The 18,846-nt window shown below is 35.7% G+C and overlaps 1 protein-coding gene across 2 annotated transcripts; it reads right to left on the bottom strand.

The window, feature by feature from the left end:
- Nucleotides 1–759: 759 nt before the first annotated feature.
- On the bottom strand, nt 760–17,473 carry LOC132142267 (heparan-alpha-glucosaminide N-acetyltransferase-like). 2 transcript variants are annotated; one of them, XM_059552012.1, is made up of 18 exons: nt 17,207–17,473; nt 16,299–16,414; nt 15,444–15,580; nt 15,191–15,309; nt 14,791–14,860; nt 14,609–14,678; nt 14,225–14,322; nt 13,824–13,900; nt 13,304–13,334; nt 10,050–10,210; nt 7,403–7,521; nt 6,426–6,544; nt 4,308–4,434; nt 4,077–4,163; nt 3,809–3,886; nt 2,862–2,932; nt 2,523–2,635; nt 760–1,615 (listed from the first exon to the last, which is right to left on the bottom strand). In XM_059552012.1, exons 1-18 carry the CDS (start codon nt 17,301–17,303, stop codon nt 1,434–1,436), a joined length of 1,872 nt encoding a protein of 623 aa, XP_059407995.1. In that variant the 5' UTR covers nt 17,304–17,473; the 3' UTR covers nt 760–1,433. The 2 variants fall into 2 exon arrangements, with proteins under 2 accessions (XP_059407995.1, XP_059407996.1); XM_059552013.1 differs by lacking the exons at nt 14,609–14,678; nt 15,191–15,309; nt 15,444–15,580; nt 16,299–16,414; nt 17,207–17,473.
- Nucleotides 17,474–18,846: the final 1,373 nt, after the last annotated feature.

Below are 18,846 nucleotides of genomic sequence, written 5' to 3' on the forward strand. Positions count from 1 at the left end.
ATCATTAAAATGATTCCAAATGCTGCTGTGCTTTCGACTCATTTTCCTGCTTTTGTTTTGTTTTCAAAAGCTGTGGTGTTTTTCCTCTCCTCTCCTCCGAGTTTGACACTGTGTGTGTGTGTGTGTGTGTGTGTGTGTGTGTGTGTGTGTGTGTGATGGCTCGGCCCCTCCCTCATGCTGTATAATTGGTTGACACCTCGTGTATGATTGACAGGAACAGAATGTGAGGCTGATCAGACAGTCGAAATGTAATATTTTTTTTGTTCTTTGAATTAGTCAATAATTAAAAATAAATAAAATGCATGCATTATTTCATTATTACATAATGATTTAATTTCTCTGTGCTATATATTTTTTTAAATAGAGTCGGCTCCTCAGATATGCGAGCCAGCTCCCGTCGTTCACCTACAAGAGCCGGCTCTTGGAGTCGGCTCATTCGCGAACGATCCATCACTACAGTCCACCATTATTTCGCAGCCAGAGCAGATGTAGACAAGAATGTCTCTAAGCGATTGAGGTGTTCTGTTGTTGGATGTAATAATGAACATGGCAGTCGTCATTTACTCCTGACATCTGAGCCGCTGAAGACGCAGTGGATTATGTTTGTTTTTGAAGGGAATGCGCCCCAGATCTACATAAATGCGTCTATGTTTGTGCGAGTCATTCATGGTTAGCTTCACATACAGAAGAAGTGTGTACGTATTTATTTTTTTAAATGAATCTTTGCAAATCGCCTTTCCTAATAATGTCCTAATAATGTGCTAATAGCAGCATTCAGTTCATGATGAATGCTGCTAAAGCAAACACTTCCTCAGAGAGCAGCTCCGAAGAGAGGGGCGGGGTTAGCAGAGCTCATTAACATTTAAAGGAAAATGCTACAAAACTGCGTGCTTTGAAAAACTGTTTTTGACAGGGTAAAAAGGTGTTTTTTTACACAACCATTGAGAAATTTTAACTAAACTGTTACAGAATTTTCATTATGACCCTAAATAGTCATATCAACTTGTGGAAAATAGGCATCCTATGACCCCTTTAACTAAACATACAGTAAATTAGTCCAAAGACTTTCAGAATTCTTCCATATCATAATGCAAGAAATTCTATAAATCAATAATAATTCATCATTGTGCATCAAAACATTCATTAAATCAAACCAGCTGATTGAATTAAAATTGAGCAGAATCTTGCCTTGGCATCTAGGGGGCTTTGTTGAGTCCACTGAGGTATCTTGGCACAGCCACATGCTCTTCTTTTCTCTTCTTCCTTCTGCTCTTCTCAATAATAATAGCCAAGTTCTATTCCTGGATTATGTGTGAGTTTTAGTCTCTGCACAGATGCTCAGAGATCTGCAGTTTTTCTACATTTAAAAATATCCAAATAATCTCTCTCACAATGAAGAGCAGCTCTTACATCTTCAGGGCAGTGATACAATTTTAAATCTTCCAGAAGATCTTCTTTCTGTAGAGCAGATAGGCTACGATCACCCATATGGAGGTGGCCACAAGGTTCTGTGCCAGGTGCTCTGCATGCGATTGGCTATTGGCCATTTTCCAACGAAAAGGGAAGTATTCCTTAAACACTTCATGACCCACATACACCAAAATGGAATTCATACCTGCCAAATCAAGTGTAAACTTGAAAGCAAATCATAAAACAATTCAAGTATGCATAATAGCAATAATTCACATAAACTAAGGCTGCACGATAATGAGTAAACAATTAATCACAATTATTTTGCATAAAAAAATAGAATCATAATTATTGTAATTTTAGTTTTTTACATTTTATCAGAATTAGTGGTCGACTGATAATGTTTTTTTGACAGCCAATGCCGATATCTTGGAAAGCAGAAGGGCGGATGGCCGATATAAAGCCGATATAGTTATTATTATTAATATGAATTCTAATTAATATTTAAGAAATCTGGAATCATTTGACAATTAAAAAAAATATGTGTAAAATAAACATACTTATACTTTAGATGACAGAATTTTTCACAAATAAATAAATATTTAATAAAAATATAATCAAACAGGAAGTAAACACTGTAACCAACAGGGCACTCGGTTTTCTGGGAAGTTTGTGTGCACCGGGATTCATATTTTTAAAATAAAGCCAGTGTGCGCCGTCAAAATAAAACTTCTCGAACACATCGGGCAAACAGAAAAACTTATTGGCCAATGCAATATTTAAAAAATGCCAAATATCAACCGATATATCGGTCGACCACTAATCAGAATGACTGCATTTTTCACGTAAGCCCTAGCGTACAGTGTCTTCTTCTATAGTCTTTTTTTTTTTACTTTACACTTTCAACATGATTATTGTTAGCTACCTAAATAACATCAAATTCAGTTTAATGGCACATTCATTTTAAGTAATTTATGCCACAATAATACAAACTTGGATATAGATTTAGAAGTTATTAGAAGTTATAAGTTTCAACTCTTAAATGCCAGAGCCAGATAAACAGAGTTTGGGTGCATTCATAAGTTTAGGGACCTCAGATTTAAAGTGCTTACCAGGGTAAAAGAAGGGAGCTCCAGACCACCACTTCTTTACATCCACCGAGTAGTAAAAAAACACCAGAGCCACAAAAGCAAAACAGCTCAGAGTCGTCACATAGGACAAAGACCTGAAAGTCACACAAGACCGAAGCCGTGAATCATACAGCATACAATACATTCCTCTTCTAATCAATAAGCAAATCTGGTATTATACTTCCTGATTCTGAAAGTGCTCTGCCTGTTTTCATGTTTGAAGATTTGTGACCATAAATGATGACAATATCAATGACAATACCAAATATCTTTAAACCATTGAAATGAACTACAGAAATATGCAAAGGAGACTGAGTTTACCACAAGTTTTTGTTGACAGGGATGAAGCCATCATTTCTGGAGCACTTGGTCAATACAGCAGAGATGATTCCCTTAATGCAAAGATAGACAGCATGAGGTTTCCACAATTTTAAATCTCAAAAATCTTTACAGATATACTAATTCACTGTGAATTTCAAATTGTATGTGAATATTCTGATGTAGGTTAAAATAAATAAAAGCATTTTTTGTAAAAAATAAAATAATACCAATCAATCAATGCATCTCTAATAACTTTAACAAACATTATTACACAACTCTGAAGTTCATTATTGATATCGGTCATTATCGGCATTATCGGTCATTATCGGCATTCTGTGGTGAAATATTTTTGTATATAAATTGTACCGTGTCAGTTTGAGGTCTCTCTCTGGTCTTTTTCTTCTCACAGAATAAAACATTTCTAATCCAATCAGAATTCCATGGTGATTTATTAATGTATTTGGCGTGTCTCTGTGTAATAAGTTGCATAATGAACTCATTATAGTAAAATAGACTCCTGATCTGATGTTGTGCTCTCTTTTGTAATAATGAATTGCTAAATACATTGTTTTTTATTTCATTATAGACATATATTACAAATGTTACAGTAAAGATAGTAATATTGTAAAATATTACAATTTGAAGTAACTGTTTTGCATTAAAAAAATCAATTATATATATATATAATATATATATATATATATATAATTTATATAATTTAATTATTATAAAACATTTTTATCTAATTATTTTTTAAATAAAAATATTGTAACATAAATGTTTTGCTGAATAAACTTTATTTACGCATTTACTTACATTAATCTTAACCCCAAAACTTATATTATTATTATTTTTAATATTATTTCATGTATATTTGTAATTTGTTAATGAAAGTTATTATATAAAGTGTTAGCAAAAAGAAACAAACAAATGGAAAGTAAACATACGAGTATGAATCCCCAAATGAGAAATCGTGTGATAATTTGCCTGTGTTGGTCTCTGTAATGCAGCAGAATTTTCCCTGCCTGAAACACACACAACAACCAAACAGAACTGTTTCAATAGGGCACAATTATTAAATTTGATTGCTATAAGCACTGCACAACAAAAATAGTTTACATGAAGCATATAGCTGCACTGTTGATACTGATACAGTAAGGGATCGCTGCTATGAGAATAAAGTATAATGAGAGAAATAAAAAAAACTGAACTTACCTGAAGTCCCAAAAATGCCATCAATATGGAGTTGATGGTTCCCAAAACACCCTCAGGGTCAAAGGGCATCATAGTCTGGTATACAACCTAGATATATGCACACAAAAACACAATGAGTGCACAAAAGAGTACTAAAGTAAGAGAGGGAAATCAACTGCGGCTCTAACAGACTGTGACTACATTAGTCTGGCAGAATGACAACCAGATCTCGTTGATCTGGACTCTGTTTACCCGTGATGAAGGCGTCTGGTAAATATGGTTATGTCTCAGCAACCACCGATCAATGTAACCTGCAGCTCCACCGGTGCAGTTTTGGTACTGGCCAAAGTCGCCAATGCCCCCTGGACCCAAATAACCACTGCAGGAGAGAGACAACAGAATGGAAAATATAGCAATTTCCAGAAAAAATGGCTGTCATGAATAGCAAATAGATGGATGAAAAGGGACCAATATAACCAATTACAACTAATAATAGTATGTCGAACAATGTAAATTTTAATGTATGAAAGAAATTTGTAATTTACTAGGAAAAACTACTTTTTAAAAACGCTAACATCTGATTTACATTTTAATTAGCAGTCAAGTCTATTCTTCTAATATTTATGGTATCTCACTGATTTTTATGCACATTTCCAGTAATTTTAGAAGAAATTTAGGCAGAAAAAGGATAGATTCTACCTTTGTGATTGCAAATAAGTCAAGGGATATGAGGACGGGCATTTAGACAGCTCTTAATAAATGATCCACTCGTAGGGCTGGACGATTATATAGTCAAAAACTCGATTAATTTAACATTTTACCTCGATTATTATTAATGAACGATTATTTTGTTTCTGTTTTGTTTTTTTTGCCCTCATAGTTCACTTACAAGGTGTGTACTGTAAACAGGGCCATAGTTGGGGTTTGCGGGGCCCGGTTCAGGTTGTACCTGTGGGCCCTGTTTGAAAGTGTTTAATTTGTATGTTCTTTCTGTTTATTTGTTCATCAACATGCCCACCACGTCCCAGAATGCAACGCGGCGCCCAAGCCCTATTAGGCGCGGTCACTTTAAGAGACAATGAATGCATCCAATATAATACACATATGATTTTTTTCTCAACTGTTTACTTTGACTTAAGACATAACTGAGAGTTTTTTCAAACATACTATCCAAGATGGGTATTTTCACATATTTTTTATGTATTTGTCGGTACAAGAGCAAAAACAGACAAATTCAGTGTTAAAGTGTTTTGAGACGCCTCTCTCTGCGTGAGCCTGAACACCACAACACCGCGGTGCTGGGCTCTTACACATTCTTTTCTGTTTGTTTAAACTGCGATTTGTTTTTGTTAGTTGAGGTGCAGGAGGAACTTAAAGGAGAACTTTGCAAACGAGAGGTCGGTTCAGTGTTGCTGTCTGTGAGATGCGGCTCTCTCTTGTGTGCACCGAAAACAGCGCGCGAGTAACCAGCTGCTCATCTCAGCTTTTCCGCGTCTTGTGTTTGAATGCTTTAAAATCTTTTGAATGGTTATATTTGCAAGTGGCAAGGCTTAATAACACGTGAAAATGATATGCTTTCGTGTCGACACGCAGCAGCGTTCTCTCAACTGTCCTGAGCGTCTTTTTAGACTGACCCCAGCCAGACGGTTGAGATCGACTATTAAAGGTGGGATATTTTTTCCTATTGAAAGAACGATCATAGCTCACTCACTATCAGCAGTTATTTTATCTATGTTCGTAACATTTCTTACATATTATTGCTCGGTGTAAGAGATAAATAAAGATTAAAGGTAAACAGTACCAGAGTCATTGCGTGTGTGAATTAGTCATACCGTCTCTATATTATTGTGAAGCTGGGGGTTGTAAATAGCCTAGTTCCTTCAAAAGAAGAAAAATATGCTATAATAAGTTTTGAGATTCTAAGATACTTTAGTAATAAATCACAGAACAGCGCTGACAACTAGTTTTTGTGTTCCTCTGTGCACGCGATCTTCACAGCTATGAGTGTTCGTGCCACAATGCAGCTGCGAGAACATGGGAGCTCAATATAATAATACACATCCGATCGTCTAATCGCTTGAACGTCCAAACCATAAAACAAATACAACTGACAAAGTTAAGTGAAGACTCAAGGCTCACCATTCGCGCGCCATCACTTTGTGTTGAACCAGCATTCACCTCCGTGTTTTGCTTTTATGCCACTGACTGGCAGAATCATGTGGCTACACATGTTTTTTAAGGGGGCTATTAACAGGAAATAACTGACATGGGAAAATTACGTCGGTTAGAAGTTCTGAATTTCGGTTTCGATTACTTTTCAATTAATCGTCCAGCCCTATCCACTCATATCATGAGTAAGATCGTACTTACGTTGGGCAGCCTGGTACTGGGAGGAGGAAGGTCAAACACAACCATATCACCTCTAAGGCAATCACAAACACCCATGCAGGCCAGTAGAGGCAGACATCATGCACCGAATACCATGTTTCCTGGGAAGATGATGGAAAATTTCCAATATTATTATAATTTAAAATAATTATAGTGAGAGTTAATGCCAGCTTGAGCGCATGTTGTCATTAAAACAAAAGGAGGACATACAGTACAAATAAAAATGTCTGAAATGTGTTTTTTTTTTTTTTTTTTACATTTGTCAATTAAAAATGTTATAGTTTATATTTACACTGCTGGTCAAGGTTTAAAATAATTAAGATTTTATTTTCATGTTATTGAAAGATGTATCTTATGCTCACCAAGAATGCATTTATTTGATGAAAAATACAGTAAAAACTTTAATATTGTTACCTTTTAAAAAAGCTTTTTTTGAAATGTAATTTATTCCTGTGATGGAATAAGTCAGTGTCACATGATCCTTCAGAAATCTTTCTAATAAGCCGATTGATTCCTCAATTATTATGGTACTCAATAAAACTTTTTGCTGCCTAATATTTTTGTAAAAAACATTATAAAGCGATTATTTAAATGAACAGAAAGTTCAAAGAACAATTTATAAAAAGAAAAATGCATTATAAATGACTTCACTGTCATATTTTATGTCTTTAATGATTCCTTGCTGAATAAAAGTATTATTATTATTATATATTTTTATTGCTTTTATTTTTTTTATTTTTTATGCTAAATAAAAGCATTTTCACAAGTGGTCTCAGACATCTGGTCCCCAATGTATATTTTGATTTATTTATTTTTTTTACAACTGGATGAATAAAATATCCTGTTAATCATTAAAGAGACAAAAGCTTGTAAAGGGCATACAGCTGAGTATTTATGTCTATAAAGTGTGTTTATGATTATGTGTCATATTACTTGTGCAGAAGGATAACGTGACTCACATTTGACAGGATGTTGTTAAGTCGGTCTCGGGCCATCACAAGATCCAAGACAGCAACAACAAGATATGTGAAGCCCAGACGCTGTAATACGCCAGGAATACGAAAAGAATCCCAAGACACTGTAAAGATACATGGACACATGCATAAAACATCATTTATATGTTTAACACTTGTTCATATGTCTACATTTTCTACATATGTCTACATGTCACATTCCATAAAATCTTTGACTAATTTTGTGAGCAGATTACTAAAAAATAATTGACAAGGTGACATTAGATGAAAATGTTGAGCTTGAATATTAACTACCTCATGAAATGGCTTGACAAGTGCATTTTTCTTTCCTATGTTGATGTGTTTTATAAATATAGAAGTTATTGAAATTGACTAAAAATCCTCAAACCCTCCAATTCTGATTTCATATGGACTGATCATACGCATGTACCGGTAATCTAACAATGAGAAACTTTTGTATTTGTATCAGATTTCATACAGATGTGGTTAAAGGGATAGTTCACCCAAAAATCATAATTATGTCATTAATAACTCACCCTCATGTCGTTCCAAACCAGTAAAACCTCCATTTATCTTTGGAACACAGTTTAAGATATTTTAGATTTAGACCGAGAGCCCTCAGTCCCTCCATTGAAACTGTGTGTACGGTATACTGACCATGTCCAGAAATCAGAATCAGAATCAGAATGAGCTTTATTGCCAGGTATGTTCACACATATGAGGAATTTGTTTTCGTGACAGAAGCTCCACAGTGCAACATAACAGCGACAGAACAAAAAACACAATAAGGAATAAAAAATACAAAAAAATACAAATAGGTGGGTAAGGAATGACAATATACAAATTGACAATGTATGGCAGGTATATTACAATGAGCATTTATGTATGTACATGTATATTATGTGCAAAAAATTTATGTGTACGCTAAGTATGTGTGTTGGATAAATAAGTGTATGTGTATATAAATATAAATAGTGTAGTGTGTTCCATGTATGTACATGTATATTATGTGCAAAAGATTTAAGTGTACGCTAAGTATGTGTGTTGGATAAATAAGTGTATGTGTATATAAATATAAAGTGTAGTGTGTTCCACATTTATTATCAAGGTAAGAAAAACATCAAAGTAGTCCATGTGACTACTTTGTCCATGTGTCATATCAGAGGGTCAGTTAGAATTTTTGAACCATCCATAATACATTTTGGTCCAAAACTAGCAAAAACTATGACTTTATTCAGCATTGTCTTCTCTTCCGTGTCTGTTGTCAGGGAGTTCAAATCAAAGCAGTTTGTCATATCCGGTTCGCGAACGAATCATTCGAAGTAACCGGATCTTTTTTAAACAGTTCACCAAATCGAACTGAATCGTTTTAAAAGGTTCGCGTCTCCAATACTCATTAATCCGCAAATGTCTTGAGCTGTTAACTTTTTTAATGTGGCTGACACTCCCTCTGAGTCAAAACAAACCAATATCCCAGTGTAATGCATGCACTGAAACAGTACACTGACTGAACTGCTGTGAAGAGAGAACTGAAGATGAACACCGAGCCGAGCCGGATAATGACTCGTTCACGAGTCAAGAACCGGTTGGATTGATTTTCGGATCACCAGTAGTTCTTTCGGACAGTTTGATTCAATAAATCGGTTGAAGAAAACGGTTCACCGGTTCTTTTGTGCTCGACGTAATGGCGTCATCAGCGATGATTGCAAGCCTTCGGTTTACCCGCGCTCATAACATTAGCACAGAATCATTTCAGAATCAATCACCAAAAGAATCAGTTCGGTTCAGACGCTCTGTGTGTCGGTCTGCTTCACACTGAATCACACATGCGCAGTATCATCAGCTCCTCGGTTCTCAAATCGGACGCGTCTGATAGAAACAGTTCTTGACTCGTGAACGAGTCATTATCCGGCTCGGCTCGGTGTTCATCTTCATCTCTCTCTTCACAGCAGTTCAGTCAGTGTACTGTTTGAGTACATGAATTACTCCGGGATATTGGTTTGTTTGAACTCAGAGGGAGTGTCAGCCACATTAAAAAAGTTAACAGCTTAAGTCATTTGTGGATTAATGTGTATTGGAGACGTGAGCCGATTTAAACGATTCAGTTCGATTTGGTGAACTGCTTCAAAAAGATCCGGTTACATCGAATGATTCGTTCGCGAACCGGATATGACAAACTGCTTTGTTTTGAACTCTTTCACAACAGACACGGAAGAGAAGACAACGCTGAATAAAGTCGTAGTTTTTGCTATTTTTGGACCATCGATTATTCAAAATATTCTAACTGACCCTCTGATGTCACATGGACTACTTTGATGATGTTTTTCTTACCTTTCTGGACATGGACAGTATACCGTACACATAGTTTAAATGGAGGGACTGAGAGCTCTCGGACTAAATCTAAAATATCTTAAACTTTGTTCCGAAGATAAATGGAGGTCTTACTGGTTTGGAACGACATGAGGGTGAGTTATTAATAACATAATTATGATTTTTGGGTGAACTATCCCTTTAAGGCACTGTATTTAGTTTATAAAACAACAGAGAATGTAGAATGTCTTTGTGACTTCAGGGATTGGGCTATACTGTTCTACACAGTCTAGAAACAGAAGCAAAATGTGTTATTACTCACAGGGTCCATTGCAGTAGTTAGGATTGATGATGATGACTCCGATAAGGAAGAGTTGTAAGCTCCTCGAGCAGATCCTCCACAGCAGATGAGTGCGTTTGACACCTCTGCGCAATGAACCGCTCAGGGACAAACCAACAGACGTACCCATAATGAACACAAACCTGTGAAGAAGAAAGTTACTCAATGTAAGACAAAATAGGAGAGCAAATTGATACCCGTTTCATAAAGTGCTACTTTCCGGCATGATTATATTTATATATATATATATTTAAGACATTTAAAATCATTTGTCAATGGTTTTAAAATTAAATGTGTAAAATAAACATACTTATACCTAAAAAGTATAAGTAAATAATTAAAAAGGAAGTAAACACTGTAGCCAACAGGGCCTAGGTATTCTGGGAAGTTTGTGTGCATTGGGAATCATATTTTTAAAATAAAGCCAGGGTAACACTCATTTTATATACAGCACACAGAGAAAATTGAATGTGACAGTGGGAAAATGCATAAAGCGCAGCATAATTTGAAATCTTGAGTTTAAAGTTTAAAGCATTCAATTCACACGTACCGGCCGTCACACAGAGAACACACGATCATGCTGGATAAAAATACACACTTCACAAGATCTCACAGCTTGATTCGACTAAGTTTGCAAGGTTTGTGATATTAAATGTTCAATGATCATTCAAAGATTTGTTTAAATGATATAAATGCACATTTGCTTAATGCTGACAGCAAGCGAGAAAGCATTATAATGTTTGCCTATTACTAATAATGTAAAAGCAATCGTTATAATACTTTTTTTATACATTAATTCCTTTAACCGTTCTGATTATTGACTTCTATCCGTATAAGACAGAACTGTTAACGACAATGGTGAACAAGAGTGAGAGTGTGAGCACTTTGTGCTCAAGTGCTGCCACTCTCAGCGCCGTCAAAATAAAAGTCCCACCTCGAACACATCAGCCAAGCAGAAAAACGTATCGGCCAGTGTACCTTGCCGATATATCGGTCTCCACTAATTTTGACTGGCATCTCCTTTTGAGTTCCAGCAAAGGAGGAAAGGGTTTGGAACAACATGACATTGAGAAAAAGGGTGACAGAATTTTAATTCTATTTGAATTACAGACACTTTATACAGTGGCACAGCAGAAAACAAGATTATTGGGTTTAGTTCAGCTGTGAAACCAGTTCACAGACTCTATAAGCATTCAGTTATAAGCCACAGTTATAAGCATCCCAGATATACAACTCCTATTTCAGAAAAGTTTGTTTGTTTTGTGTAATGCCATAAAATCAAGAATTAGTTTTTTGTTCATTCTCTTTAACCTTTATTTAACTAAATTACAAAGAAAACATTTTCAGTGTTTTCACTGACCAACTTAGTTATATCATATATTGATGGATGTTTAGCACTGTGGCACTTTGGCAACTTTCCTTTTATTGTTGTTTATTTATAATTAAATAATTATTTATTGTTATTTAATTGTTTGAGAATTGAAGGTACTAATTGTTAAAGTTTTGCAAGCAAACTGCTTGTCCAATCTCACTTTATACAAATGCTTAGCAGTCTGTGATCGTCGTTGTCTGATTCTCCTTTTCAAACATTTTCGATAGGAATCACGTGGTTGTAGCAAATGCAGAGTGAGACAATGCATTGTCTTGATCTAATAACCATAGACTTCCCCTGAAAGACATCATCTTGATGGTAGTATATGTCAATTCCAATATATTCCTCCATGTCAATGGTATCTTCGCACATATGCCAGTCACCCATGCGTTTGCTCTGCTGCAGCCCTATACCATGACAGACGTCTGCTTTTGCATCTGTCACTGGTGAAAGTTTGGATGGTCCCTTTGGTCTTTGGGACTGAGAACTCGTCGTCTATTTTTCCAAGAAACAATTTTAAATGTTGGCTCATCTATCTTTTTGATTATCTGAGATGAGCTCTGCCTCACTGTATAGAATTGATGAATAGCTTTCTCCTAGAGTAAGAGATTCAAGTTGCATTTATTGATGCAGCGGACAGCACTTTTCCGAAGGTCTCCTGAGCCCATGTGGCTATATTTAATTGTGGCATGACGGTTTCTTATGAGTGCCATCTGATGTCTTAAAGGTTTCCTGCCTTGCCCTACACAGACTGAGATTTGCTTGCATACACTTAGATCTCCTTTTATACCCAAACATGATGTCCTCACTTAACCAATTCACCTGCTAGTGGACATTCTGAAACCTTTCCTGTGTTCCCTATCGGCTTTTAGATCTTCACATATATGTAATCTGGGTGTTATTTAAAATTACTCATTAAAATTCGATGAACAAATTTCCACTGTGATTGGGTCCAGTTTTCATTAGCTCCGTATACTTGCAAAAATTAAACATTTCCTCACTGATAAGACTCTGGAGATGGCAGTGCATGATTTTATTATGTCACATCTCGATTACTGTAACTCACTATACTGTGGCATTTCTAGAGCTCAAATTGCCCATTTTCAACTGGTCCAAAATGCTGCCTCTAGATTTCTTTTAAAAAAGAAAAAAAGGGATCATGCCACTCCGCTTTTAAAGGCCCTTCATTGGTTGCCTGTTTAATTTAGAATACATTTTGAAATCTTATTATTTGTTTTTATATCTTTACACAATCAAGCACCTGGCTACCTATCTGAATTGCTGCATCAGTACATCCCCTCAAGAAGCCTAAGATCTGGTGACCAGAACCTTCTTTTAGTTACACATTCCAGACTTAAGCGTAGAAGTGACCATGCCTTCTGGGTAATTGGTCCTCGCCTCTGGAATGACTTCTACCACTCTTATGATGCTGTTTCTTTTGTGAAGTACTTTGGTCAGTCTTGTGGCTGTTTTAAATGTGCTATATAAATCAAGTAAACTTGCAGCCATCAAAATCTAAATTTGTTTATATTTGCAAAATACATTTAAGTTGGTCAGTGAAAACTTTGGAAATCTTTTCTTTGTACTTTTGTCAATTAAATAAAAGTCAAAGAGAATTAACAAAATCACAGATTCTTGATTTTATTGCATTTTACAAAACGTCCCAACTTTTCTGGAATTGGGGTTGTACTATAGCTTACGTCAGCACCAATGACCCTTGCAGATCAATCAAAGCACAGTACAGAAATATAAAGCTACACTACAATATATATATATATATATATAAAAACAGCTCAAGCACAGGAGCTGCTTAATATGCATGCAGTGTGAGGAATCAGTCATTTGTGACGTTAGATTGACTTACCAAGGAAACACGAGATCAGCCACAGTGAGCCCTGCATGAGGAAGAACACATCAGATAACACTTCCTGTTGTCATACCACACTTTTAAATTCATGAAAAGTGCTTTTCAAACATGGTAACATTTTTGATTAATTTATAAAGTTTTTTTAAATTAGTATCTTATGCTCTCAGGCTTTATTTATATTTTAAAATAAATGTTTAAATTCTACGGTCTTCTATTTTCAATATATATAAATATAAGAACCATTTCTTATTACCAATGTTAAAAAACAGTTGTTGGGGGGATGCATTAAATTGATCAAAAGTTAAAGACATTTATCATGTAAAAAAAAGAAATAAACACTGTACCTTGACCTTTCAATTAATCAAAAACATCTATAAAAAAACTCAATCTTAATTATTCCAAACTTCTGACCTTCAGTTTACTTATATACTAAAATTATTTCTCCTCATTGTTACCAATAATAGCCAATCCAAGCTCTTATTCTTAAAAACTGATGTAAAGAATGAAATGAGTTTACCATTCCAACTTTCATGCCTAAAGAACCAGTAACGTCCACCTCCATAGTTAACAAACACCATAACGACCAGCGAAAGGCTGTGGAGAAAACAGAGCAAGGGTCATTTCTGTCTTAACAGAGATCTGGAATTAATCGGAATTAAATCAGACCGAAAATAAAAAGAAATGTAACTGTAATCAAGTTCCAGTTGTTAGGTAAGGTTACCAGTAAGCATAACCGTGTTTTAACAAGTTCAGATTTAATCATTCTATTTAAGGATAATATGAAATCGAATGCAAATTACATTTGACAACCAGCTTCACAGAATGCAAAGTAGCAGCTTCTGATCATTTTCACCTGAATTTTTCAATTCCCATCTCAACCACATTGGACCCAATACAATTAATGAAAGACCAGCATACCCACGGAAAGTATCCAAAGAACGAAGCCTCCGTCCTGTAGTGGCAGGAATGATCGATTCCATAGAGGCATCTAACAATCTGTTTGGAGTGCCAAGCTCCTGGAGATGAAGAGAGAGAGAAAGAAAGAAAGAAAGACAGCCAGAGAGTGTAAATTCATGAAAAAGAAAAAGATGATCATCAAAATTACTTTTCATGTCTACAATTTTTTTTCTTCTAATGCTTGAACCAGCAAGAACACTAAATCAAGTATGATGCCTTATTTGAACCATGACAAAAACATCCTTTTTGGTGGTTTGTATTTCTTTTTTTAGAGTTGTGAAAACCATGCACAGATAATAATAAAAGTGCCAAAAAAAAGTTTAAATGAGTGAACAGCACTCTTACAGAGTTTATCAGCCTCTCTGTTTCCACTGTGCTCCCCAAGCAAAGAAGAAGTTTTGTCACCACATCCAGCCTTAAAAATGGAAGAACACAATGTGACAAGATTTCTGAAAATAAAACAGCTGTTCTGGCTTGTTTAAATGTCATCAGTACATGATCAAAAAGATATTTAAAGGGGTCTTTACCTTTTAACTGTGGTCCAGATAGCAGATAATGCCACCAGAAAAGCAAAGACCAGAAAAGCAAACAAAATAGCTGGAAAAACAAAAAGAAAAAAGTCACCCAGCTCATTTTAGTTTAATACAATATTTACCTGTATAGTCTTGTAGTTTTGTTTTTTTTCTCCAATTTTCTCCAGGATTAAACAATGTTTTATAAACAAATCCCCTTTTCATGGTCGTGTATTAGTCCAGGCTAATTAATCTTTCAATTTCTCTGTATCTTTTGTAAATATTCTATATAGATGTAAAGCATAAAAAATAGAAATAAGAATTTATACTATTTTAACACTAGTAAGAACAACACTTCATTTAAATAGCAAAAAAAAAAGCTGAATTGTAGTGTGCAGATGTAAGGTTGACTCACGCAAGTAGCTGTTAATGGGCTCCGAATCGGTGATCATAGAGCAGCTGACCCGTGACAGCTCATTCAGGTTCTTGACCCACAGAGAATAGTTCCCCTGCTCCCCAAAGTGGAAGTGAACTCTGACAGAACAAATCAATTGTCTGTTAATGATGCCTTGCCTTGACAGCAATTGCCCAAGGTAATAAACATGGTGAAGATATTTTGGTCTGAAACTTGTTCTGTGTTAAATATATCGATGCATACAGGAACTCACTTGCATTGCTCCAACTGTGCAGAGCTACTGTTGAGCTGCAGTGTCAGTGCGTGCTGTGTGTCTACGACAAAGCCCACCATAGTGGGGGTCCCAGAAGCTGGCCTTGCAGGTATTATTCCCAACAGCTGGGGCGAACACTAATGTTCACACATGCACAGACAACACAGGGATACAGAGGTCCAGAAATAGTTCACCCAAAAATGAAAATGTGCCTAAACGTTACATCAGGTCTTCCAAGATGGAGATGGGTTTGTTTCTACATAGGAACAGACTGGGAGAGATTTAGCATTATATCACCTGCTTACCAATGGATCCTCTGCAGTGAATGGGTGCCGTCAGAATGTCTTGTGAAACAAAAAAGTGGTGTGCTTGAGTGCTTGGACTAAACTGTTTAGACTTTAAACTGTTGCTTCTATCTAGAATACTGCTTTCTCCAGGAGGTTTTTTTATTTATTGATGTGATGGTTTAAAGTCAAAACGCCTTAATGATGAATTAGTTTCTTACAAACATGCAGCTTTTCATTTCACAAGATGTTAATTGATGGGCTGGAGACGTGTGGATTACTGTGATGTTTTCATCAGCTGATTGGACTCTCATTCTGACGGCACCCATTCACAGCAGAGGATGCATTGGTGAGCAAGAGATGTAACACTTAATTTCTCCAAATCTGTTCTGATGAAGAAACAAACTCATCTGCATCTTGGCTGGCCTGTGGATGAGTACATTTTCAGCACATTAAAATTTTTGAGTGAAATATTCCTTTAAGCAGCGTTATACAGTATTCAGTACCAATGCTATACTGCTTGAGAAATGCACAATTTTACTCATACACCCAGAACAGCAAAATGTGATACCTGAAAACAGTGATCTGAAAGCACATATAACATCATGTCATCCTCAATCTCATTGATAACCGAAAGGGACGCCTCATCCATCTTCAGCACAGAAGTCTTGCGGTGAGGGTGAGAAGCTGAAAGCAAAGCCACTTGAGCATCACCAAATACAAAGACTTTCAACCTCACAGTAAGACGCATACAATTTTATTTAATCAAAGACTGCAGTTGCAATCACTCAAAGGTTGTCAAACTAGGTAGATTCTGATACATTTGAATGAAACTCTAGCAATATGGTTCACTGGGTTTTATGACAAGCCACAGAGATTTTCTTTGAAGAACATAAAGAAACAATTCCCAAATATACTCACCACTCTGTAGACTTAAGTAGCTGTCTCTAATTCAATTCTACCTAAATGTAGGTCTCCTAATGAAACTAAATGGTCAGCTGCTTTGGTGCACTCTACTACTGCAGTATAACAATAGTGACTCTGTACCTCCTGCAGTCACATGCATGCACTAATCTGCCTCACAAGAAGCACCAGAAAACTGCCCAGATCTGCCAAACGAGGGAATTTTGAATCCATGAAAGCCCGAAGTAAAATGTTTGTTGTTGTTGTTGTTGTGCTACATGCAGAGGAGCATTCCACGATATGCATATGCTAAAGCATTAACAAATATACAAATATACATGTAGGCAAACAAATATAAATGTAGGTAAACCACAATAATACGATGCTATTTTTTTTATTTATTATTTTTTAAATATAAAGAACAGTCAGCATAGGCTAAAAACAGCTAATGGTGGTGCTAGCTGGTTAGCTGGCCGGCATATCTTAGTATAACGAAACAAAGAGGAACCACGGCATTATGTGTTTTATATTTAATATAGATCCGGTAACATTGGTGTTAGGGCAAATGATACTCACATGCAGGTCGATCTGTCATATGAGCTGCAGATAATGTTATCAAAAGCACAATCACTGCACAAACAGTCCATCTGTAATATTCCCTTCCAGGTGCCATACCATCAGATCTCACTGCCTCTTCCTTGATGTCAAGATTTCCCCTTTTTTCTTTACAGCATACTTCCGATCACTCCTTCCTAGTAGCGCATGTAGTGGAAGAGAGGAGGGTCAAAGTACACAGGCTAACCGTAGGATGTGTTCAAAAGCGAGCGATCGCCACTTCAGCAGCATTTTTGAGGCATCGTGTACGCTTTTGAGAGAATTTCAAATACAAATGCTAAACGAAATTGTGAACAAATGTTTGAACGCGCTAATGTGGCTCATAGAGAGTGTGAAAATTTAAATGCATATATGACGCACATGCTGTCTAAGTAGGCAGCGCACAAGATTTCGAAACGCGGCCAATTCATTATTATTATTATTATTATTATTATTATTATTATTATTATTATTATTATTATTATTATTATTTAATAAATCAATGATTCCTAAGATTAATATATTTGTTTTAATAAATGATCTATAATTGGAAAATAATGGATTGCTGTGTTAAATTAAATGTTCATTGAATCAGTCGGTTGGACCTTCGTCAGCTCTGACTTCGTCGGTTTTTAACATTGTCATATAATAATGAACATGACAGAGTCAGGGAAACACGACAATGCAGGCCAGGTGATAAAATATGTCAGTAATATCATCATACTTCCTCAATTTATTGACTGCATTAAGAATTACAAGCATTTTTGTATTATAAGTTATTTGAAATACTAGGTTTAAATATACAAATAAGCTTATTAAAATAATAATAAAAAATATGCATGCACTACTTTGCATGCTTTTCTAGAACAGAAATCTGAACATTTAATAAAGCTGAGTTAAAGATACATTCATTTTGATGTCATATTAGAGTTAAAGGTTTTTACAGGCTGGTTTATGGATTTTTCTATCACTCCATAAATCTGAAAATACTGTCAACAGGCAGAAAAAGAAATAAACAAACTTCTAATTTACTGCTTATTGATAGTAAGTAAGGCAGTTGTTGTTGTTATAGGAACTGGGTCAGGTTAAGGGATCTAGAATATGGTCATGCAGAATGAGACATTATTATGTGCTTTATAAGTGCTAATAAACAGCCAATATGCTTGTAATATGCATGCTAACAAGCAATCAATGTTTTTTTACACACACACACACACACACTGGTATTCCCATTATAATCTTTAAATAAATCTTAAAGTCTTTAAATGTGTAGCCTACAAGGCCACAAGCATTCATCTTGTAGAATGCTCTAGATTTAATATGCTTCAAAGCATCAACACATCATGAGCCCATGATGGGCCCCGATGTGAATCTTCTGCGGAAATGTACCAATGCATTAGCAAGCAGTACACAAGTGTACCATTAACAAGCCAAGAGAAAATGAACAAACATATGTATCCATTTGAAGCTGGGAAACGTGCATGATTGGTCTGATATTCATTCAATTTTAGGCGTGTTTCCAGATTGTTCAGACTATTCACAGAGCAAACAATTTGTTAACATGCTGGATTGGAGAAATGTTTGGATATTCCTGATGCTCTAAAGCTATTGTAAATGAAGGG

Source organism: Carassius carassius, chromosome 6 (assembly GCF_963082965.1).
Source record: "Carassius carassius chromosome 6, fCarCar2.1, whole genome shotgun sequence".
NCBI lineage: Eukaryota > Metazoa > Chordata > Actinopteri > Cypriniformes > Cyprinidae > Carassius > Carassius carassius.

Coding starts and splice junctions, on each gene's coding strand:
- LOC132142267 (XM_059552012.1), bottom strand. CDS start 17,303: ATGGCACCTGGAAGGGAATATTACAGATGGACTGTTTGTGCAGTGATT. Junction 14,861..15,190: donor GCCCATTAACAGCTACTTGC/GTGAGTCAACCT, acceptor TTGTTTTTCCAG/CTATTTTGTTTGCTTTTCTG. Junction 3,887..4,076: donor TGGCATTTTTGGGACTTCAG/GTAAGTTCAGTT, acceptor TGTGTGTTTCAG/GCAGGGAAAATTCTGCTGCA.